The 17,799-nt window shown below is 44.2% G+C and overlaps 1 protein-coding gene across 1 annotated transcript in view; it reads right to left on the minus strand.

Annotated features, from left to right (window-relative positions):
- ACSS1 (acyl-CoA synthetase short chain family member 1) overlaps positions 1–17,799 on the minus strand; it is a 171,042-nt gene that overhangs the window by 27,563 nt on the left and 125,680 nt on the right. Inside the window, exon 12 of the mRNA XM_075339418.1 lies at positions 10,044–10,107. Coding sequence (XP_075195533.1) covers positions 10,044–10,107 — 64 coding nt within the window. The remainder of the gene's footprint in view (positions 1–10,043; positions 10,108–17,799) is intronic.

Below are 17,799 nucleotides of genomic sequence, written 5' to 3' on the forward strand. Positions count from 1 at the left end.
TCGGCCCCCTTGAATTTTTCAACCTTTCCCCACATTTCAGACTTCAAACATAAAGAAAAAAATGTTAATGTTATGGTGAAGAATCAACAACAAGGGGGACACAATTGTGAAGTTGAACGAACTTATTGCTTATTTTAAACTTTTGTAAGAAAAAAATAAACTGCAAATTGGGTCGTGCAATATTATTCGTCCCCTTTACTTTCAGTGCAGCAAACTCACTCCAGAAGTTCATTGAGGATCTCTGAATGATCCAATGTTGTCCTAAATGACTGATGATGATACATATAGGCTACCTGTGTGTAATCAAGTCTCCGTATAAATGCACCTGCTCTGTGATAGTCTCAGTGTTCTGTTTAAAGCACAGAGAGCATCATGAAGACCAAGGAACACAACAGGCAGGTCCGTGATACTGTTGTGGAGACGTTTAAAGCCGGATTTGGTTACAAAAAGATTTCCCCAACTTTAAACATCCCAATGAGCACTGTGCAAGCGATCATATTGAAATGGAAGGAGTATCATACCATTGCAAATCTACCAAGACCCGGCCGTCCATCCAAACTTTCATCTCAAACAAGGAGAAGACTGATCAGAGTTGCAGCCAAGAGGCCCATGATCACTCTGGATAAACTGCAGAGATATACAGCTGAGGTGGAAGAGTCTGTCCATAGGACAACAATCAGTCGTACACTGCACAAATCTGGCCTTTGTGGAAGAGTGACAAGAAGTAAGCCATTTCTCGAAGATATCCATAAAAAGTGTTGTTTAAAGTTTGCCACAAGCCACCTGGGAGACACACCAAATATGTGGAAGAAGGTGCTCTGGTCAGATGAAACCAAAATCGAACTTTTTGGTCACAATGCCAAACGATATGTTTGGCATAAAAGCAACACAGCTCATCACCCTGAACACTCCATCCCCACTGTCAAACATGGTGGTAGGTAGCATCATCATGGTTTGGGCCTGCTTTTCTTCAGCAGGGACAGGGAAGATGGTTAAAATTGATGGGAAGATGGATGGAGCCAAACATAGGACCTTTCTTGAAGAAAACATGTTGGAGTCTGCAAAAGACCTGAGACTGGGACGGAGATTTGTCTTCCAACAAGACAACGATCCCAAACATAAAGCAAAATCTACAATAGAATGGATCACAAATAAACGTATCCAGGTGTTAGAATGGCCAAGTCAAAGTCCAGATCTGAATGCAATCGAGAATCTGTGGAAAGAGCTGAAAACTGCTGTTCACAAACGCTCTCCACCCAACTTAACTCAGCTCCAGCTATTTGCAAAGGAAGAATGGGCAAGAATTTCAGTCTCTCGATGTGCAAAACTGATAGAGACATACCCCAAGCGACTTGCAGCTGTAATCGCAGCAAAAGGTGGCGCTACAAAGTATTAACTTAAAGGGGACGAATAATATTGTAAGCCCCAATTTTCAGTTTATTTTTTACAAAAGTTTAAAATAAGCAATAAATTTCATTCAACTTCACAATTGTGTCCCACTTGTTGATTCTTCAGCATACAATTACATTTTTTTTTCTTTATGTTTGAAGCCTGGAATGTGGGAAAAGGTTGAAAATTTCAAAACGGCTGAATACTTTCGCAAGGCACTGTACGTATGTATATAATATATACTTATTTGGTCCAGGATGATGTTAATTTGTAATTTCAACTGCATAGTAAACTGTGGGAAAAATAAATGATTTGTATTCCACAATCATACCACTGAAAAATACAACTTGTCCCACAAAACACAAGAGGCATGACACTTGAAATACGACAATGAAAATAGCAAAAAAAAAATGTTTTGTCTTTAAGGTCCAAAATACACAGTAAATAGTGGCTAATATGGGAGTCATTGGTTGAGGTTGTTTGGAAAGTATGATTATATTCTGAATTCTTAGGCTATGTGCGCACAGTGCGTTTTTCGCGGCGTTTTTGCGCGTTTTTTGGGTGCGTTTTTGACCTTAAAACTGCAGGACTTTGCTTCCCCAGCAAAGTCTATGAGTTTTAATTTTTGCTGTCCGCACACATCTGGTTTTTTTCCCTGCGTTTTTGAGTTAAAAAAAAAAATGGACATGTCAGTTCTTTCCTGCGTTTTTCTGCGTTTTCCGCCCATGCAATGCATTTGAAAAACGCAGCAAAACGCAGAGATCAAAAACGCAGCAAAACGCAGCCAAAAACGCACCAAATCGCGGCAAAAATGCATGCGTTTTTTGATGCGTTTTTTCGACGCAGGTGCGTTTTTTGTGCGTTTTTAGCGGCCAAAAACGCAGCATCAAAAAGACGCAGTGTGCGAACCTAGCCTTACTATCAATGCTGCCGTATTCCCTCCTATTTAATTTCCCAAGTGGTTTGGTAGCCATAAAGAAAGCTTCCATTGACATGTGATAATCATTTATGACAGTAGTTGTGAAGCACAGCGGGATTTTGTACCATAGGTGCTGTACTTTTATGAGGGTTACTCATTAGCTTAGTCTTTGGTAAGGAGTTTCCATAAATTAGCACCCTACGTAACCCCTTACATGAGTCATGCTAAGAACTCTCTGAACTGTCCTTGAGATGATTTCACTGGGCCGTGTCTCACATTTCATACATGTTTTGACTGACACGATTATGCTAAGTTGATAAGTGGAGTGTTAGGTTAAGTAAGACGTTGAGGAGGTCATGTCTGTCGTCACCTGCAGAGCTGTGCAAGAAATAATGAAATATCGCTGCAAATGTTTAGGTCTTATGTTTCTTTTTACTTATTGCTTTCTTTAACAATTGCATGTAGATTGAGAGTGGCTAATAGTAAATCATATGGAACCGATCAGGTTCCTGCGATGATTTTAGCTTTTTTTTTTATGCAGTTTTTACTGGAAATCATTCCTTCTTTGGGCAATTTTTGGTGGGTTTTTTTGTTTCCTGAAGCCGTTTTGAATAGTTTTTCAAGCATTTTTGGACTATTTTTTTCCCCTAAAATATATTTAGAAGCCTTCTAATTGGAGAGTACCTGGTTTGAAGCATATTAGCTTATGCTTCAAAGAAATGAAATGTGCTTATTTTCTCCTAGCAGGCATTTTTCAAAAACTAAAGCAGAAGAATAACATGCGAAAAACTGAACATATGAAAAGCAAAGGCGTTTTGCAATAGGAATAAATAGAAGGAAGAGTCTTTCAAGTTTTTTTGAGTGATTTTTCAGGCATCTTTTCAGGCTCGCACGCTGAACACGCATCTTTCTGTGCAAGTGACGGCTGACCTGATCATCCGTCATGTGTCTCTAACAGATGCGGATGAATCATCTGCTAACTAATCAGTTAAAATCTACTGTCAAACTTTAGCGGCGGGATTTAACACGCGCCAATAGGGGCGCATCATTTGCCACTCCCATTTTTGTACCCGTGACGTGATTGCAGGATGCTGATGGGCTGTTTTGACAGCCGGGGGTCAGCTGATGACCCCTGTGTCTGTCATTATGGTCCTCCTGTGACCGCCAACTGAGAGCCAGAGTTCATAGGAGATCGTGATTTCTATTATACAAAGCACTGGTGCTGTTCTGCTTTGTACAACACAAGCGAACAGATGATTGGAACTTCAAATCCCCTAAAGAAACTAGAAAATGCAGTAAAATGTTTTTTTTAAAAAAAAAAGTTTTAAAAAAATATGAAATAAAAATAAAAAACAAAAGTTCAAATCACCCCCCTTTTGCCCCATTTAAAATAAAACAATAAAAAAAATAAATGTGTTCAGAAATGTCCGATCTATCAAAATATAAAATAGATTAATCCAATAGATGAACAGCTTAGCAAAAAAAATTTTAAATGCAAGAACTTTGTTTTTTTGTGTTGCTGTAAAATTGCTAAAATACAATAAGAGACGAACAAAAGGATCTATCCAAAAATAGTATCAGTGAAAACAAAACTTCAGCCGAGGGCACAAAAAATAAGCCATCACTTGCCCCATCCTGAAAAATGAACACATTACAGTTCTCAGGAAATGGTGACAAAAATTTTCTTTTACCACTTAAATAAATATAAAACTATACATATCTGGTACCTATGTACTGACCTGAAGAATCATATTGCCAGGTAAGTTTTACCATATAGTGAACATGGTATAAAAAAAAAAACAAAAACAATTATGGAATTGCACTTTTTTTGCAATTTCACTGAACTTGGATTTGTTTTCCCTATTTTCCTGCACACTATATGGTAAAATTAATTAATTAAATTACAGCTATATTGATGGAAAAATAAAAAAGTTATACAGAAGCTCGTTGAATGCTAATGAACTAACACACGTCCAGTGAAGCATTGATTCACTGAGATTAGTTCAGGTTCATGGCTCGCAGCTATGCCCCTGGACGTGATTTAAAGTCCCCGCACTGCCGGCATTTTCACAGTTTGAGACATAGCTCTCAATCATCCCAGATACAGAAGGACAGTCCTGATTTTCGGACCCTCCCCGCTATCCCAGTAAGGGTTGTGGACTCTTGCTGTTGGGTTCCTGCCCCTGAGGACACCTCTGTATTGTGTTGTGTAATGTGAATAATGTCCTGCGTCTTTTGTGAATTGTAATGTGTAACCGTGTGATATGTAGTGTTGGTAATGTGATTTATAATGTAAGGTATAGCTTATAATGTGTATTGTATGTAATAACTTGTTGCATAGCACTTGTTTAGAAAGTTGCTGGACTGCAGGGTCAGTAACAGTTAAAGGGAATCTGTCAGCAAGTTTTTTCTCCCTCATCTGAGAGCAGCATGATGTAGGCAAAGAGATCCTAAATCCAATAATGTATCACTTAGATTACTGTCTGCAGCCGTTTTTAGCTTTAGTCATGTAGCAAAGTCCAAAGCGCTGTCTCTGGCCACACCAGGCTCTTTATAGAGATGGTAGATTGACAATGAGGTGTCAAACACAGCAGGTGGCATGTCAGACTGCCTTGCACATGAGTTACTAATCCTGTAATAATAAATGTCTTTCTGTTTAAATAAACATAGCAAAGAAACAAAAGCTTGAATTGTAATACAACAGGCCTTCCTAAACTAAGGCGGGCTTTACACGCTGTGACATCGCTACCGATATATCGTCGGGGCCGTCGTTAGTGACGCACATCCGGCGCCGGTAGTGACATTGCAACGTGTAAATCCTAGGTGCGACGATGAACGAACGCAAAAGCGTAAAAAATCGCTGATCTGTGTCACGTCGTTTATTTCCATAATGTCGTTACTGCTGCAGGTACGATGTTGTTCGTCGCTCCTGCGGCACCACACATCGCTGTGTGTGAAACCGCAGGAACAACAAACATCTCCTTACCTGCGTCCACCGGCAATGCGGAAGGAAGGAGGTGGGCGGAATGTTATGTCCCGTTCATCTACGCCCCTCCGCTTCTATTGGCCGGCCGCTTAGTGACGTCGCGGTGACGTTGCTGTGACGCCGAACGCACCTCCCCCTTGAAGGAGGGATTGTTCGGCGGTCACAGCGACGTCGCCGACCAGGTATGTGCGTGTGAAGCTGCCATAGCGATTATGTTCGCTATGGCAGCAAGCACCAGATATCGCATGTACGACAGCGGCGGGTGCTATCGCTCTCGACATCGCTAGCAATTGCTAGTGATGTCGCAGCGTGTAAAGCCCGCCTTACTGTGTTAACACTTGCAGCATGCTGGCTTCAGCTTACATAGCAAAAACCTGCTGACTGATTCCTTTTAAGCGTTCGGACTAGCCCACCATGGGGGAAGCAAATGAAAGGGTAAGAGACAGTTTATAATTCACTGAAATGTTCTAGTATAAAAATGACAAATGTTAGCCACCAGCAACAGTGAGTAAAAACCCAGTTGCACTGAACTCTTGTGTGGACTACCTTCTTCCGACACCCATCATTACACCTAACCTCTGGGGCCCGGCCCTGCTTGCGGAGGGCCTTCCATCCAGGCTGCAATTACCATCAGCTACAGTAGTGACATTCTGCAGCAGCGGCTCCATATATATATAGCCGCAAGTGGCGTCACGTATGAACACTAACCTAAATCCACTGTAAATACACCCCATTACAAAAAGGACCCAGGGCACGAAACAGGGCAAGGGCCACCCCAGTGACATTCCCAAGACAAATACTGCCCGGGACAGAGTACCCCATATCCCTGGGCGTGACATATACAGGGCTCGACAACTCAATGACTTGACTCTAGGGCCATAACCCCATGATGTAAGTTCCTCTAATTGTAGCTGACTTCCAAGAGAGCCTCATTGGTCTGTAGCTGGCACACACTATTGTGGGGCATCTATAGCTTATTTTTGGAGATTTGCAGGCTAGGATAATTGTTTCATATGTAAAACTTGACATACATATTTATTAGGAGAGCGTTCATGGTTGTAATTTCCAAATGCTGGAGGGTGTAAAACACCCAGATATTAAATTAATCATACATTTACACAAGAAATATCAGAAGAACAGCACAATGAAGAATTCTGGAGAAATGTTGGTCGCTTTAGACAAAATACAAGAAAAACTGACTGTCTTAATATTCAGCCTATAATAATATAAATACACAGAAATCCAATGAAAAAGTAATTTGTCACTTAGAGCTACGCTCAGTCTCGTGCTCCCACTGCCTTTATGTGTCTTGTCATGTGAACCCAAATTAGTTACATATTAATCCACAAGATTTATCCAAGTTAAGTCCTTGCAAGAACCAAATCCACTCTGACGACTACATTTACAGCTTCTCATGTACAGTGGAACCTTGGTTAACGAGAACAATCTGTTCTGGGAATGTGCTTGTTAACCAAGTTACTCATTCAGCAAAGCAAGATTTCCCATAGGAAATCATTGCAATGCAGACAATTCGTTCAACAACTTGTTAAACGTCCCATCCTGGTCCCCTATTGTGCATTCCACATATGCACAAACTCACACAAACACGCACAAACACACACAAGCACGCACGCACGCACACGCACATATTATGCTCACCTTACCTTCCGTTCCATCACCGGCCTCCTTGGACTTGCTGTTCGCTAGTACGGGCTGTGTATCGGGTAACCATCATGATGAGGGAGGAACTTCCGCACCCAGAGCTCTAACGTCAAAGGCAGGAGCCACTTGCCTCTGATTGGTCAGCGCGCTGCCTTTGAGTAGCGGCTGACAGGGGAAGTTCCTGCCTCGTCGCGATGCTTGCTGATACACATCCTGGAGAGGCGAACTACAAGACCCAGGAGGCCAGCAATGGAACGGAAGGTATACATATTATGCTCACCTTACCTTCTGTTCCATCGCCGGCCTCCTGGGTCTTGTAGTTCGCCGCGAGGATTCCTCCCTCGTCGCGATGTACCAGGTAACTTCAAGAACCATGAGGCCGGCGATGAAACGGAAGTTAAGGTGAGCATAATACTGTATGTGTGTGCGTGTTTGTTTGTGTGTGTTTTGTGCATGCTTGTGTGTGTTTGTGTGGACTGCAAGAGGGGGTCAGAGCGCGGTGGATGTACAGAACCGGAAGTGTGTGCGGTGAGGATTTTGCTCGTACAGCAAAGCTTTCTCGTAAACCGAGTTATAAATTTACAGCAAGCTTTGCTTGTTAAGCGAAATTCTCGTTAACTGGGTTACTCTTTAAGAGAGGTTCCACTGTATTCAGGTTCTCTTAAATGTCTTCAAGCGAGTTAGCAAATGTGTTTAAAGGCAATGTGTCACCTGGATAATGCTGCCCTATCTGACTACAATATAATGTTAGAGAACCTGATTCTATCACTAGACTGCGGTATTACTTGGAGTTCTGTCCACAATGCACGGATGATGCTGATGTTGCAATATTCATGAGTATTGGTTTCACCCACCTGCCCCTGATTGACAGCTGTCTCCCTATGTGCAGTATTGGGAGAAAGATGACAATCAGTGGTGATGGGTAAGGGAAACCCCAGTACATATACACCAGGACTCCATTACTGTCAAATATAACTAGGAATTTTATGAAAACGGATGCATGAGAAAAAGTAAGTAATAGAAAGATAATCTGACTAATGTATTGGCATTAAAACTGCAAAATAGTCACAGTATTAATAGCATTTAATGTAATGTGTATGCTGTAAAATCTATGTATATATGTATGTGTGGCACCCCTGAGGCTTCAGTTGCCACACAGGTACTGCACCTCAGCCACAGGTGTGGTATTCCATCCATGGTAAGGAGAAGGTCAAAGCCGGTTCATGCAAAAGCACAGCACACACTCACTGAGCAACACATCACCAACCCTGGTTAGGGCGTGATTATACCCGAACCAGACCATTGGGTGGAGTCAGCTGAGTGGGAACAGAGGTGTAGTGTACAGTCAGAAAAAGGCGAAAGAGTCTAGTCCGAGGAGTGGAGGAGACAAGACCTGTGGTCTGGAGCTGGTACCGCTCGGCCCAGGTATAGCAAGAAGGGTCCCAGAGGCCACAGGAATCCAATACTACCCTATGGACTTGTTCCATATACAGTGGAACCTTGGATTAAGAGTAATTTGGTTTGAGAGCGTTTTGCAAGACAAGCAAAGCTTTTTACAAATTTATAAATTGGTTTAAGAGCAATGCTTTGCAATAAGAGCAAATACTCACCGTGTACACTTCCGGTTCCGTTCTTTCATTGCGCTCTGAAGGTAACATTCTGTACATAAGTACTGTATACATTATACCATTGTATAGTACAGTATATACTATATAGCATGTCTATTAATTTGCATTTGTGGATACAGTATTGTACATTCATTCTGCTAGTCAGTACAGACCATTGCTTGTACTGTAATCTAATTGCCTGTGCAGTATTCCTACCCCACATTTGTTTAGTTCTGCCCTTATTTTGGGGAGAATAGATTTGGGGTGTGTTTTTTTTATGTATTGTATTAGAATAAAATGATATTTATACATAATTTTTCTCTCTATAGTGTACCTTCCGCACAGCAATAATTCTATTGTAAGCTAACGTGCAGTTTAATCTGTTTTATATGTTTTTACTGTACAGTATTTTGTATTAGTGTACTGTAATAATTTTATATGAATACTGTACATTATTTTGTATTACTGTAATAAGTTTGTATAAATGCAGTAAATATTTTTGGGTTGTGAAACAAATTGTCTGTATTTCATTTATTTCCTATGGGAAAATTTGCTTTGATATAAGAGTAACTTGGTTTAAGAGCACACTCCCAAAACCAATTATGATCGTAATCCAAGGTTCCACTGTATAATCAACGCAGGCAAGGATACGGTCGCAACACGGGGACTGGTCCCCAGGCTAGAGGAGATGTAACCCACGGGCTCCCTAGTGAAACCAGGGGCTGAGGTGTCTTCAAGAACCGAGGCTACCACCGCACACGAAATACTTGAAAGTGACCCAAAAGGACCAAAGGGATAGAGCTCCACGCCGCCCAACAGGGTTCACGGGCACTGAACAGGTTCAGTGAGCGAGGGCGCAAGGCAGAAGGGCGAAGCCAGCGCAGAAGCCGACCAGGGAAAGCGAACACTTTAGAAAGGTGCATCGGACTCAACCTCCGAACTACCCGGGATCAGCTGGAGCCCATCACGGTGAATCCCGGCACTCCAAGGGTGGTCCACGGCTTGTGTAACCGGCTACAATGAGTAAACATCTATTGACTGCCTCCCTGAGTCGCTCCATTACTCGCCTGCGCCCACCATAATAGACTACTACCACCCCCATCCGCCCTGGGGCTCAGTTGTACCTGTGGAGAGCTACACCATCCAAGCTGCATCACCATCAGCCCCAGAGGTCCCTATCTTCCAGCGGCGGCACCCAAACTTGCTGCACACCACAGATGGCATCACAAATAACTCCCATCATCCCCTACATCTTTATTAAACGACTCCGCCGGAGTCACAGAACCGTTCCTGGCCACCGCAGGGCCCCAGCAGCAGAACTGCGGCCCGGTAACGAGTCTCCCCAGGCCTCGGAGGGCGCATCATATATGTATGAAATATAAAGCTGTAAAATAGCAATAAAACATTACAGGATATTCCCTTCTATGTTCAAATTTAATAAATGACAGTAAATGCCATTTTGATATTCAGGATAATGTACCTTCTCCTTTGATGTCATGAGGAAAACCAATGACAGCGGTTTCTGGAACATCTGGATGTTCATCCTAAAAAGTGAAACAGATGAATTCTATTAGTGTCACACATTAATATGGCTTATGCCATGTGTTTGGCATTGAGATCTTTTGTTAAGCAGATTTCCTGATTTCTCATCATCCCTTAAAAGAAATATCAATACCACATTGAAGGCTTACAGGAGGCCATAGACATGACTCCCATGGTCATCAGCTGCTACGGCTAAGACTGCAACTACAGTTAGAAATATCTAGCAGTTTGTAAACACATTGGGTGTTGAACGTTCTGATTAGAAGACGATGGAAAAGATGACATCCTTAACGTGACTCCTACTGAAGGGGACTATAGCGCAGTGGGGACTTATTTCTAAGTAATGAAATGGTAAGAGAAAAGAGTCAAGAACTGGAATTTTATTTACGGTTTTATCCATATTGGCCTCATAAAAATATAATCTATTCTGCTGCAATAAAGTACTTTATAGAAAGGTGTGATTAATGGCTAGAAGTGGCTTTGTGCAAAACAAAATTTTGTCTTCATATACACTAGTAATGTGTATCTGTCCCCACTCACACGTTATAATAAATATAAAGGCACCAGCAATGTGTATCTGTCCCCACTCATATGGTATAATAAAGATATAGGCACCAGTAATGTGTATCTGTTCCCACTCACAAGTTATAATAAAGTATATAGAAACCAGTAATGTGTATATGTCCCCACTCACATGCTATAATAAAGATATAGGCACCAGCAATGTGTATCTGTTCCCACTCACATGGTATAATAAAGATATAGGCACCAGTAATGTGTATCTGTCTCCACTCACACGGTATAATAAAGATATAGGCACCAGCAATGTGTATCTGTCTCCACTCACACGGTATAATAAAGATATAGGCACCAGCAATGTGTATCTGAACCCACTCACACAGTATAATAAAGATATAGGCACCAGCAATGTGTATCTGTCTCCACTCATACGGTATAATAAAGATATAGGCACCAGTAATGTGTATCTGTGAAGCCCCACCAGTGATGTGTCGGTGCATTACCTTCAGGGACTCCACTCGGCTGGATCTGGTCACAGGTAGGAGATCTTCTTCTTGTCGTGACGCCACTCTCAGTATTGCGGCCAGTAGGGACCGCCACTGCAGGTTGAGGGTCGCCTGGGGCTGATGGTATGTGCAGTTAGTTGGAATAGCCTCCTGAGAGTGAGGCAAGCCCCAGGGCCCGATGTAGGTGCGTAGTACCACAAGGCGCAGGATAACTCCACACAGGCAGAATGTCTTTCAGGGTTTTTACTCACTTCAGGTGGCAGGGTGAGTAACCCGGGCGTAGCTGGGATGAACCAGGCGGGAACCAGGTGTCCTTCAGGCTGACTTGTGAGGGTGACTACTAACTCGCCTTCCTTAGCCCTTGGTGGTTTGGGGTGACCCCGACTTTGAGTCCCTATGGGGGTCACCCAGGGAAGTTGCTGAAGCCTCACTCCCCTTCGTTTGCCGTGTGCTTGTTGCCTGGGCCAGATCACTCCAGCTTCTTGCCTCCTGTGAGCTATGGGCCCTAACTGTGGCTACGTGGCTGCGGCTTTTTGTGGTGTTGTGGCGTGGGCTTTGAGAGCCCCACACCGGCAGGTTTAGCAAAAGAAAGCTGGATCTATCTCCGCTTCGGGATCTGCCGCCCGTTTGGGCCTGGTACTCTCCAGCAGTCTCCTTACTTCCCACTCCGTGCTCTTCTCTCTAGCTGAGATGGGTTTCGGGTAGCACTCCTAGTTGACCGTTCTCCCCCGTCGGTAGCCACTGCGCGGACGCTGTCAGACTCCAGCAGCCCAGGGGAAGGGGTCAGCTCTCCTCGGAGCTCCCTGGACTCTGCTCTGAACCGGCTCACATCTGGGACCTTCACTGCTGCTCCTGTCTGAGCTTCACTTTCCTGCTCCTCACTCCTCCACACTCTGCTGCAGACTCTAGACTGTTTACTCCTCCTTCTCTTTTCCCTTTTTGTGCCTGCCTACGCCACCTAGCAACCAGACTCTCTTACCACACCCCTTGAGAGGAGATGGAGGCTTTTGGCCCCCTCCACTATTCCAGTGAAGGTGAAGGCTTTTCCCCCTCCTGGGATCCCCAGGGGTCCTCTCATGGGTACATGTGTGAGACCTGATCACTATGCGCCTGTGTTCCACACCCCAGTCAGCCTTCTGGATTACCTGTGTTGTACTGTCCCCAGCATGGGTGCAGTACTCAGTGGTGCCTGACCAGGTCAGGGGCGCCACATATCTGTCTCCACTCACACGGTATAACAAAGATATAGGCACCAGCAATGTGTATCTGTCTCCACTCATACGGTATAATAAAGATATAGGCACCAGTAATGTGTATCTGTCCCCACTTTCACGGTATAATAAAGATATAGGCACCAGCAATATGTATGTCTCCACTCACACGGTATAATAAAGATATAGGCACCAGCAATGTGTATGTGTCCTCACTTTCACGGTATAATAAAGATATAGGCACCAGCAATATGTATCTGTCTCCACTCAAACGGTATAATAAAGATATAGGCACCAGCAATATGTATGTCTCCACTCACACGGTATAATAAAGATATAGGCACCAGCAATGTGTAACTGTTCCCACTCACACTTTTTTTAGTAATAATTAATGACCCCAACTATGTGTATTTGTCCACTATCACAATTTAAAGTAAAGGATAACGTGGGAAATTATGCTGGGATAACTCTGTAGATATAATATTGCATAGATCATTATGTAATCTATTCTTGGTATCACAGGTTAGGTAACACATGCCATTTCACGTGAGGAGTGATAAGGCAAAGGTATCTTCTTTATCAATAAGACATATCTTTCTGTTACAAACATCCACTGACCTTGATGCTTTGAAAAAAGTCCTTGTACGCAGAGTGTAAAGGCCCCTTTACACACTGCAACATCGCTAGCGATATCGCTGTAACGTCACCAGTTTTGTGACGTAATAGCGACCTCCCCAGCGACTTTGCAGTATGTGACACGCATCAGCGACCGCCCCCGCTGTGAGGTCGCTACTGCTACAAATCTTTCAGGACCATTTTTTGGTTGGTCCTTTGTTTCCCGCTGCGCAGCATGCATCGGTGTGTTTGACACCGTTACAACGAAATCGTTAGCGACTTAGAACCCAGCGTGCTATAGCATTCCCTTTCCCTTGCTGTGTGACATGTCCCCAACGACCAGCTAGGTCGTTCTACAGGTCCGTATCGCTGCTGCGTCGTTGGCCAGATCTGCCTGTTTGACAGCTCACCAGCGACTTTCCAGCCATCCCGGCCAGGTCAGGATCGCTGGTGGGATTGCTAGAAAGTTTCAGTGTGTAAAGGGGCCTTAAGACGTGTCCTGGTATTAATGACCAACCTGTAATTTGGATATATCATATAGACCACAACCATTATCCTGGGTCATGGTAATATTCTGCTTACATCTGTTTCACAGTGTTCATTTATAAGAGACACCACATCGCAGTGCCAGATTCATCATAAGACTGATAAACAACACTTGACAGACCTCATTTAAACAAAATAAGATCTATTGGATTGCATTAAAATATCAGTAATTTTGATGAGAAAAAAAATAACTTTTTATATGACAGCTTTTTGGGCAACACTTTGGGTGGCAGCCTTTGTAACTGCCACTAAACAAGCATTGTTGAAGTGATCCAGCACTGCATGGAGCAGGCTCAGCAGCTGAGCCTGCTTCATATATCGAGGTTATCGGATGTACAGTTAGGTCCAGAAATATTTGGACAGTGACACAAGTTTTGTTATTTTAGCTGTTTACAAAAAACATGTTCAGAAATACAATTATTTATATAATATGGGCTGAAAGTGCACATTCCCAGCTGCAATATGAGAGTTTTCACATCCAAATCGGAGAAAGGGTTTAGGAATCATAGCTCTGTAATGCATAGCCTCCTCTTTTTCAAGGGACCAAAAGTAATTGGACAAGGGACTCTAAGGGCTGCAATTAACTCTGAAGGCGTCTCCCTCGTTAACCTGTAATCAATGAAGTAGTTAAAAGGTCTGGGGTTGATTACAGGTGTGTGGTTTTGCATTTGGAAGCTTTTGCTGTGACCAGACAACATGCGGTCTAAGGAACTCTCAATTCAGGTGAAGCAGAACATCCTGAGGCTGAAAAAAAAGAAAAAATCCATCAGAGAGATAGCAGACATGCTTGGAGTAGCAAAATCAACAGTCGGGTACATTCTGAGAAAAAAGGAATTGACTGGTGAGCTTGGGAACTCAAAAAGGCCTGGGCGTCCACGGATGACAACAGTGGTGGATGATCGCCGCATACTTTCTTTGGTGAAGAAGAACCCGTTCACAACATCAACCGAAGTCCAGAACACTCTCAGTGAAGTAGGTGTATCTGTCTCTAAGTCAACAGTAAAGAGAAGACTCCATGAAAGTAAAAACAAAGGGTTCACATCTAGATGCAAACCATTCATCAATTCCAAAAATAGACAGGCCAGAGTTAAATTTGCTGAAAAACACCTCATGAAGCCAGCTCAGTTCTGGAAAAGTATTCTATGGACAGATGAGACAAAGATCAACCTGTACCAGAATGATGGGAAGAAAAAAGTTTGGAGAAGAAAGGGAACGGCACATGATCCAAGGCACACCACATCCTCTGTAAAACATGGTGGAGGCAACGTGATGGCATGGGCATGCATGGCTTTCAATGGCACTGGGTCACTTGTGTTTATTGATCACATAACAGCAGACAAGAGTAGCCGGATGAATTCTGAAGTGTACCGAGATATACTTTCAGCCAAATGCCGCAAAGTTGATCGGACGGCGCTTGATAGTACAGATGGACAATGACCCCAAGCATACAGCCAAAGCTACCCAGGAGTTCATGAGTGCAAAAAAGTGGAACATTCTGCAATGGCCAAGTCAATCACCAGATCTTAACCCAATTGAGCATGCATTTCACTTGCTCAAATCCAGACTTAAGACGGAAAGACCCACAAACAAGCAAGATCTGAAGGCTGCAGCTGTAAAGGCCTGGCAAAGCATTAAGAAGGAGGAAACCCAGCGTTTGGTGATGTCCATGGGTTCCAGACTTAAGGCAGTGATTGCCTCCAAAGGATTCGCAACAAAATATTGAAAATAAAAATATTTTGTTTGGGTTTGGTTTATTTGTCCAATTACTTTTGACCTCCTAAAATGTGGAGTGTTTGTAAAGAAATGTGTACAATTCCTACAATTTCTATCAGATATTTTTGTTCAAACCTTCAAATTAAACGTTACAATCTGCACTTGAATTCTGTTGTAGAGGTTTCATTTCAAATCCAATGTGGTGGCATGCAGAGCCCAACTCGCGAAAATTGTGTCACTGTCCAAATATTTCTGGATCTAACTGTATTACAGAGCCAGAACCTGATTGTAACTAATGCTTTTGCAAGTAGCTCTTAGGCGGGCTTTGCACGTTGTGACATCGCAAGCCGATGCTGCGATGTCGCACGCGATAGTCCCCGCCCCCGTCGCAGGTACGATATCTTGTGATAGCAGGTAATTATCGCTACGCCAGCTTCACATGCACTCACCTGCCCTGCGACCATTGCTCTGGCCGGCGACCCGCCTCCTTCCTAAGGGGGCGGGTCGTGCGGCGTCACAGCGACATCACACGGCAGGCGGCCAATGGCGGCGGAGGGGCGGAGATGAGCAGGATGTAAACATCCCGCCCACCTCCTTTCTTCCGTATAGCCGCCGGCGGCAGGTAAGGAGATGTTCCTCGTTCCTGCGGCTTCACACACAGCGATGTGTGCTGCCGCAGGAACGAGGAACAACATCGTACCTGTCGCGGCACCGGCATTATGGAAATGTCGGAGCCTGCACCGATGATACGATAACGACGCTTTTGCGCTTGTTAATCGTATCATCTAGGATTTACACACTACGACATCGCAAGTGACGCCGGATGTGCGTCACTTTCGATTTGACCCCACCGACATCGCACCTGCGATGTCGTAGTGTGCAAAGCCGCCCTTAGGCCACATGCACAGGTTGAGTAATTGGTGAGTTTTTTACCTCAGTATTTGTAAGCCAAGAGCAGGAGTCGGTAAAAAATTCAAAAGTGATGCCTATGCTTCTATTATACTTTTGATCTGAACGTTCCACTCCTGGTTTTAGCTAAACAAATAACGAGGTAAAAACTCACCAAAAGCTCAAGAAACTAGGATGGTCCACAACTTGCACAGCTTCAGACGCTCCCTAAAAACATATCTCTTTAGGATGGGCTAGTACCCTCCCTAATCGAAGTCAATTCATATATATCCCCTGCACCATTTCTCAGAACATAATTATCCATCAAACTCCATTGCACCCTTAGGGGTACTTCACATACAGCGAGATCGCTACTGAGATCGCTGCTGAGTCACGTTTTTTGTGACCTCATTAGCGATCTCGCTGTGTGTGACACTGAGCAGCGATCTGGCCCCTGCTGTGAGATCGCTGCTCGTTACACACAGCCCTGGTTCGTTTTTTTATTGTTGCTCTCTCGCTGATAAGCACACATCGCTGTGTGTGACAGCGAGAGATCAACAATCCTAAATGTGCAGGGAGCAGGAGCCGGCGTCTGACAGCCTGCGGTAAGCTGTAACCAAGGTAAACATCAGGTAACCAAGGTGGTTACCCGATATTTACCTTCGTTACCAGCCTCCGCAGCTCTCACGCTGCCAGTGCCGGCTCCTGCTCCCTGCACACGCTAAGTTAAGCGGTGTGAGCTGGTAACTAAGGTAAACATCGGGTAACCATACCCGATGTTTACCTTAGTTACCAGTGTCCGCAGCTTCCAGACGCCGGCTCCGTGCAAGTGCAGCGTCGCTTGCACGTCGCTGCTGGCTGGGGGCTGGTCACTGGTCACTGGTGAGATCTGCCTGTTTGACAGCTCACCAGCGACCATGTAGCGATGCAGCAGCGATCCTGACCAGGTCAGATCGCTGGTCGGATCGCTGCTGCATCGCTAAAGTGTGAAGGTACCCTTAAACATTACAAAGATTGGCTGGTGACTGGCTCGTGCAGTCTTTATCTACAGTATCTCCCATTTCTTTGAAATGGCTGGACCGTCATTGTATATAAGCTCTTGAACCTTGTGTCACCTCCACTTCACACCATTGTAGATTGTAAGCTCTTATTGTAGTTTAATTATTGTATCTTCCACAATGGTAAAGGCCCCGTCACACTAAGCAACATCGCTAGCAACATCGCTGCTAACGAACAACTTTTGTGACGTTGCTAGCGATGTTGCTTAGTGTGACATCCAGCAACAACCTGGCCCCTGCTGTGAGGTCGTTGGTTGTTGCTGAATGTCCTGGGCCATTTTTTAGTTGTTGCTGTCCCGCTGTGAAGCACAGATCGCTGTGTGTGACAGCGAGACAGCAACAACTAAATGTGCAGGCAGCAGGAGCCGGCTTCTGCGGAGGCTGGTAACCAATGTAAATATCGGGTAACCAAGAAGCCCTGTCCCTGGTTACCCGATATTTACCTTTGATACCAGCCTCCGCCGCTCTCACTGCCTGTGCTGCCGGCTCCTGCTCTGTGCACATTTAGCTGCAGCACACATCGGGTAATTAACCCGATGTGTGCTGTAGGAGAGCAGGGAGCCAGCGCTCAGTGTGCGCTGCTCCCTGCTCTGTGCACATTTAGCTGCAGCACACATCGGGTAATTAACCCGATGTGT

Source organism: Anomaloglossus baeobatrachus, chromosome 3 (assembly GCF_048569485.1).
Source record: "Anomaloglossus baeobatrachus isolate aAnoBae1 chromosome 3, aAnoBae1.hap1, whole genome shotgun sequence".
In the NCBI taxonomy this organism is placed as follows: Eukaryota; Metazoa; Chordata; class Amphibia; order Anura; family Aromobatidae; genus Anomaloglossus; species Anomaloglossus baeobatrachus.